The 7,708-nt window shown below is 42.4% G+C and overlaps 1 protein-coding gene across 1 annotated transcript; it reads right to left on the minus strand.

The window, feature by feature from the left end:
* Positions 1-6,005: 6,005 nt before the first annotated feature.
* On the minus strand, positions 6,006-6,965 carry LOC112677100 (olfactory receptor 3A1). Its single transcript, XM_025474971.3, has one exon. It carries the CDS (start codon positions 6,951-6,953, stop codon positions 6,006-6,008), a length of 948 nt encoding a protein of 315 aa, XP_025330756.3. The 5' UTR covers positions 6,954-6,965.
* Positions 6,966-7,708: the final 743 nt, after the last annotated feature.

Genomic DNA, 7,708 nt, shown 5'->3' on the forward strand with positions numbered 1-7,708 from the left:
TCCTTCTTTGTATCCTCATAACCTCAGTCTTCCTCTCAGGGGCTCCTGCTGCTGAGATGACTTCCCGGTTAAGCTGCATCTGGTCTCAATCTCTGCTTTTGGGAGAGCCCGACTAAGACAGTTGGTACTGGGAGTAGCCCTAGGAAGCATGTCCTCCAGATGGAATTCTGGAACTGGACCATTCGCCACTTTTTGGGGTGAGTGAGGTGGGTGATAAGCATAGTTTCACCACTGAGACTCCGTTGTGGTATGTTGGGATGAGGTGAAAGGTGAAGCACTGGGTCATGTGCTAGCACTAGCACATGAATATGAAGAGAATCATGATAATTACAAGAATTGTGGAGTTTTAAGAATTAAAGGTAGCTTCTGTTAACTTTCCTGGGTCCCTGAAGGAACAATGATAGGCCCAGGTCAGCCAACGATCAATTTAGGATACATTGTGAAAGCCAGAAAACTTCCCTGGCAGCATTCATGAGACATTAATCTTCTGCAGCCACAAGGCAAACAGCCCTGAACATCAGTTCTTGTACCTAATTTTAAGGGTGGCAGAGCTACAAGGAAGGTGAATGTGCAGCTCAGTGGGGGTGGGGCTGGGGGTGGGGTCTCCTTTGCTAAATCCAGATCCCTTTTGTGGAAGGAGTGAGACCCTGAGTCCTGGAATGGGGATATTTGAGAGGTTGAGCATGAGAATTTTGAAGCCCTAGTCTCTCGTGTAGCCACTTGGCAAAAGCAACCCTTTTCCTTTGCTGGTGGAAATCAACCTTTTGTTTGCTGGCCATGCAAAGACCTCATATAAAGCAGATGCCTTGCAAGGTGATTTTTGCCATTCTCAAGAACATTACCCATGTCTCCTTTGTGTCTCCAGAATAATTGGAATTAGGCCCCAGCATATTTTGAGAAAGGCAATCCCACCTATGATGCAAGAGATCATTTACTCACTGAAAAGAATCCCATACCTGGCTGTGGGAGGCTGAATAATGCCCCCCACCCCGGATAACCAGGTCCTAATCCCTGAAATTAACTTTATGTGGGAAAAATAGGACATTGTAAGTGTGATTGGTAGGGGTCTTCATCTGGGGAGATGATTCTGAACCATTCAAGTGGGCTCTAAACGTCATCACAAGAGTACTTACGAGAGACAAGTTGAGGGATATTTGATTACAGAAGAGAAGGCAATGTGAAGAGGAAGCAGAGAGAGAGTGAGGGGATCACATGGCAAGGAATGCCAGCAGTCACTGGAAACTGGGGGAGACAAGGAATGCATTCTCCCCTGGAGCCTCCAGAAAAACTTTCCTTGCTAACATTTGAAGTTAGCCCTGTACAACTCATTTGGACTTTTGCCCCCTAGAGCCATTAGAGAATAAATCTCTGTTTTTTTAAATCACTATGTGTGTGGCAGTCAGTCACAGCAGCAATAGGAAACTAATACATTAGCCGATATATCCTGGCAAGAACTAGAAGTTCCTCTTGTTTATAGAGGAGCAATGTGGGAGTGGGTCATAGGGACCAAAGGAGTACGTGGAATGTAAGGCTGAATAGGGAGAGTTAATTGACAAGGAAGCACTTTTCATGATTCAAGATTTAACTTCCTGGCAAGGGTGCCTGGAGCTGGTCCTAATAAACTGCAGAGATGTCTCTTTGAAGCTGGATATTGGTTACAGGGACTCTTCAAGATCTACAGGTTGGCAGGCTTATGTAGAAGAGTGTGTCTTCTTCCAGGTCCTTGTGAGCACAAGTGTTCCTAGCCCACCACTTCAAGGTCATGGGGTTACTTTAATCTACAGCTGGACTGGGGTCAGTGGGGCAACCTCTAGAGGCACAGAAAAGTGTGTCTTCTGGTGGGTTCCTGGACAAAGAAGAATATTCTTGGTTCCTGACTGTGGGGTGCAGGAGCCAAGTTATGGGCCTTTTCAATGTCTTCAGTTGGACTGAGGTCGGAGGGCCTGAGAGGCTTGGATGAGTGTGTCTCCTGTCTTGTCACTGGCAGGACAGGACTGGCAGCTAAGAAGGCTGGAGTTGGGTCATGGGCTCTTCAGTATCCAGGGCCAGGGTCAAGGTTGGCAGGACTATTAACCAGGGCCCGGATGGGCATGATTTCTGTTGGGTCCTTTGGCAGATGTTGCTGGTGACAGGACCAAGGCCAAACAGGGCAGTAGCGGAGTCCATAGGGAGACCGAGTTGCTTCCAGGTCTGTAGCCAGCATATCTGCCACCTGGACACAGGCCCCCCTCAGTCTTGGGTTCCACCAAGGTCTCACAGTGTCCTAACCCTAAACTCCCACAATAGCGTTTTCTGTCTGAAATATTGTTGCTGAGGAGGGAATGTGAGTGGGGGACCTCTTGTGCTATTTCACTGGCTGTTATATTTATATATCTGCATATAAAATCATGTACACTGTACAAGCAAGCTTACATTTTATGGGATTGGTGCAGCTATTATCAACTGGGAGAAAATTTAGAAGATACAAAAATAAAATCTTTGTATTTTAAATATTCAACTTAAAATAAATGTAAATATACTAGAACAAAATCACTGACAAATATTTATACAACATTTAGATAGAAAAATCATTTTTTTGGTATTTTTTTATTGGAGTTCGATTTGCCAACATATAGTATAACACCCAGTGCTCATCCCGCCAAGTGCCCCCCTCAGAGCATGTCACCCAGTCACCCCGTCCCCTGGCCCACCTCCCCTTCCACCACCCCTTGTCCATTTCCCAGAGTTAGGAGTCTCTTATGTAAAAGTCATTTTTTCTAAGCATGACAAAGCAAAGAAGATAAACATCATAAAAATGTCAAACTTCTTTTGGGCAAGAGAGGCTTATGCAAAGTAGAACACAAGTGGGAAATTGGGAATATATTTGCAACATACACAGCCAGGAGATATTACCTTAAAACTGAAGTGTTTCTACCAATTGTTAAGATAAACTACCTCAAGGTGCAAGAACATGAACTGGAAATTTTGAAAGCATAAATACAAATAAGAAATAAATATATAAAAATCACTCAAATCATACTTATACAGAAATTCAAATTTTAAAATATTGCAGTATTTAATATAATTATAAAATAAATAATTCCATTTATAACATCCAGTGAGGTAAGAAGCATTCTCACAAACTGCCAGTTAAGATGTAAAATAATTTTTGGCAAGTAGAAAGACAATATTCACCAATTTTGAATATTGTGTTTCCTTACACGGGTACACACACACATAGAACTTTTATGAATTTAACTAGTGAAATAATTTCAGTTACATGGAAACATATTCAAATAAGAATGTTAACCTCTATTACTAGCAATTGCAAAAAGATAGGAAAAATAAAATCAATAGGGATTTGTTAAGCAGATTGTAGTTTATGCATAGATGGAATATTATGCACCCTTTCAAATGAATAAAATTGATTTGTAGGTTGATATGTAAAATATAACAGGTAATGCAGAGAGGGGAAAAGCACATTGCAAAGTAATATGGTGTTTTTATTTGCACATGCATGTGTTTGTGCAAGTGTGTGTGTGTTCATTTGTGTGAAAGCTAAACAGCTATTACTATTAATTATTTTTTGGATTGCAGAGAGAATGGAATAAGAGTGACAATGACATTCTGTATTGTCTGAACTTTTACAACATGATGTATTACATATATGACAAACTTTTAAGTAGCAAAAGATTGAGATAAAATTTGGAATAAAAAAGCCAGGAAAATTCCAAAGGAAAGGGAATTTCCCAAATTGTTAAAGGAACCCTATGATCCTGGAGAGTAAACAGAGTGCAGCTGAATCAGTGTCTTGGGTCATCATTTATGATGCTGAACCAGTTGATCCATTTTAGTCCAGTGATTGCACATGAAATCATCCTTTGAGGCTTTAGATTAATGTTCATATGGAAGAAAGGCCAGAAGCACAGGGATTTTGGAAGCAAATAAGCTCCTCTTTGCAGCATTGTTAGATGCTGGTGGGTAGAAAAAATTGATGGTGAAATATGTGGTAACTCTTCAGAGTAAATAGAATGAGACAGTCTATTCATTCAGACTAGCAGAATCAGAGGCCTTGTAAGTGGAAGAACCTTAATGGTTACTTTGTGCCTCTGTCAAGTACAGGCCCAGACAAGGTAAAGAACATACTCAAGAATGTTGCTGACTAGAGGAAGTGATGAAGTGAACACCATGTTGTATATCTTCCTAGATAGTTTTCTTGACCCTTGGAGGAAGTTCACTGTTTGTATCCTTGAAGTTTATTTGGTGGCTAAGAAAGGATCAGGAAAGAGCTATCCTTTCCCCCTGTCTTTTGATAGTCTTGGCAGACATTACCCAAAAAGCAGAGAGTAAGTTGATAAGGTGGATGGTTAGTCACAGATTCTGATGACATTTTAAAGATGCAAGTGGATAAAATACCCAGCACTGCCTTTTGCCATCTGGTAAGCTCCCTTAACATTCTAGGAATACCCTCTGTTCAAGAAAACAGAAAATGATTCCCCTGAATAGTTTTTAGCATTTTCAGTGAAGCTTAAAAACTTTTTTATTCTTGGTAGAGAGAATAGGCTACAATGATGGTATTAGGGTCATATAAATGGGTTATTGCTGGATGTATAGGACAGGAAGCAGCCCTGTACAGAAGCCCACATCTTTCATCCCTGGTTCACTAATTTTATTGCCCTTCTTCCTTCCTCTGACCTTTTAACCGTCTCAAGGTATCTTTTCCTATTTCTCTATCTTTCTCATCTCCACTTTCTCTGTATCCCATCAAGTCCCATCCAGGGTCTGGATCCTTCCTTCTCAGCCCATTTGCTTGCAATTCTGTCCTATTTATCCCCATTTCTCATCTTCTTCATTTTCCCACAAACTCTCCACCTCCAGTCTTGTTCTGCTTCTCTTCCTCATGCCCTTTCTCTTCATCTCCATCTCACCCTACCTTTCAATTCTTTCACCACCATAAAAACTCAAGGAGAAGCCATGCTTCAGTAGGTCAAAAGGAAGTTTTAGAGAAATGATTAGGGAAACATCAGTAGCACGATAGAGATACTCAGAATGGGCAATTCATCTCAAAGGGAGGCAAAAAGGAAAATACAGCCAAATATGGACTAGACAAAAACCTGGGAAGCACTATGCAAGATGAGCGAGGTTAGAGACCACTCTCCTACTGAGAAGGGAAATTTTAGAGGAGACATTGTCATATCGCTTTATTTATAGATATGGATTATTTCAGCTGGAAGGTTTGGGAACTGAGAGTGAGGATTTAGGGAGGAAGTTCATATTGTGTAGTTTGGGGTTTTTCATGTTTAAATGATATTTACATTACAAAAGATTATCTTTTCAAAAGACTTGAAGTATATCAGAAAGATAGATGAGGAACATTCATTTTATAACATATGATTTATCATATATGTTAATGGAGTTTAAAAATTTTGCACACAGAGATCATGCTCTCCAGACTTACTAGAGAATACATACCCAATACAACCTCCTCTCTGTCCCCTATATCCATGCTATCTTTGTATAATACAAAAGATCGAGGTGCTTTTTCTGCTTTGTAGAAACCCAGTGGGAGAAATAAAATGATTTTGATATCTAGGGCTAGGTTCTATAACCACACCATCCATACCTGAACTTGAGGGAATCACATGACCTATAAGTGAGTGTGGTTGTGGTGGGGAGGGCTTTGGATATTTTTGGCTATAACCAACCAAAGAGTGATTCTTTGTGGGATATGAACCTGCAACAGTCAAGGCTCTGAGGTTTCACTTCTATTCAAAAAGGGAGCACACAGTGACTGAAGCTGTAATTTGTCAAAGGGGCTGGTCTTAGTAGAGCATACACACCTATTGCTGTAAATTGAGCATGGCTTCTTTGGGAAACAGTAACTATTATCCTTAACATAAAATCCTCTCTGCAGGGAGACAGAAGTAATTATGGACCAATTTGTCTTAGATACTGGCTTTAGAGTATTTCTCTTTTAGTTCAGAAAGAGAAAAGGAGGGAGTGACATTGCAGACCTCAAGACCTTATCAAGCCAGTGACTGCCTTCCCCTGAGCACCCGCCAGAGGGCACCCTGTACATCAAGGTTCCTGAGGCTGTAAATGATTGGATTCAGCATGGGGTTGATGACAGTGTTGAAGACCCCAACCCCTTTATCCTTGTCTGAATGCTTGGCTGTACCCAGTCGCATGTAATTAAATATACCTGAACCATAGAATATGGCTACCACAGTGAGATGAGAGCCACATGTAGAGAAAGCTTTCTTCCTGCCCTCAGCAGAGCGGATTCGTAGGACTGCAGCTGCCACATGTGCATAGGAAGTGATGATGAGAGCCAAGGGGGTACCTGCCATTATGAAACCCACAGCAAAGAGCAGCAGCTCATTGAGCTGAGTGCTGGAGCAGGAGAGCTGGAAGAGCTGTGGGAGGTCGCAGTAGAAGTGGTTGATCACATTAGGACCACAAAAGTTGAGTGTGGCTATGGCTACTGTGTGGGTCAGTGCATTGGTGAAGGCTAAAGCCCAGGACACAACTACCAATATTCTCTGGACTGTCTGGCTCATCCGGGTGCTGTAGGTGAGGGGCCGGCAGATGGCCAGGAATCGGTCATAGGCCATGGCTGTCAACAGGAAGCAGTCCACCCCAACCAAGAGATGGAAGAAGAAGAGTTGTGTGAGGCAGGCTCTGTAGGGAACTGTACGTTTGTGGGACAGGAGGCGAGCCAACATTGAGGGAACAGTGACAGTGATGCACCCAACATCCAGCACTGACAGGTTCCCCAGGAAGAAGTACATGGGCGTGTGGAGTTTGGGTTCCACCAAGATGGCAGCCAGGATGCTGAGGTTGCCTCCGACTGTGACCAGGTAGGCAAAGAGGAAGACTACAAAGAAAACTGGTTGTAGCCCTGGTGTCTCCACCAAGCCCAGCAGGATGAACTCAGTAATGGCTGTGCTATTGGCCCCAAATTTTGACTGCATTAGTTCCTGCAAGGAAACATCCAAGGAGATAAAGAATCATTCCTCCCAATATATTTATTCAAAAAAGAAGAAATAGACTCTCTAAGGGAGCAAAATTTGTCATCCCAAATGCCATGTGGATTATTTCAGGCTGATTACTTAAAACAACAACAACAACAACAATTTGAAGTCTCAGGAAGAACCTTTGCCTTCCCAACATATGCCTAAAAGAATTTAGATAGAGGACTTGCTCCAGGAAGGGAGTTATCCCCATAGATACCTACAGTGTAATGTAAACTAAGTGTGGTAGACAGGGAGCATGATAGTGACTTTAAGTCCACAATAGAATTACTTTTACAGAAAAAAAAGCTCTCAATTTAATTATTCAAGAGGTAGAACTAGATGGTATATATGCCTTTCTGAAATGCCCACAAAACATTCATCCCCCCATATTGGGACGCCTGAGTGGCTCAGGCAGTTAAGCATCTGAGTCTGGATTTCAGTTCAGGTCATGGTCTAAGGGGGATGAGATTGAGCCCTGCATTGGGCTCTATGCTCAGCAGGGAGTCTGCTCGAGATTCTCTCTCCCCCTCCTTTTGCCCTTTCCCCTGCTCAATTTATTTATTTAAAAAATAAATTTTGGAGGGCGCCTGGGTGGCTTAGTGGTTGAGTGTCTGCCTTTGGCTCAGGTCGTGATCCAAGGTTCCTGAGATTGAGTCGTGCAGCAGGCTCCCTACAGGGAACTTCTCCCTCTGCCTATGTCTCTGCCTCTCTCT

Source organism: Canis lupus, chromosome 9 (genome assembly GCF_003254725.2).
Source record: "Canis lupus dingo isolate Sandy chromosome 9, ASM325472v2, whole genome shotgun sequence".
Lineage (NCBI taxonomy): Eukaryota > Metazoa > Chordata > Mammalia > Carnivora > Canidae > Canis > Canis lupus.

What these genes read in the sequence shown, in the direction of transcription:
- LOC112677100 (XM_025474971.3), bottom strand. Translation starts at nt 6,953, where the DNA reads ATGCAGTCAAAATTTGGGGCCAATAGCACAGCCATTACTGAGTTCATC.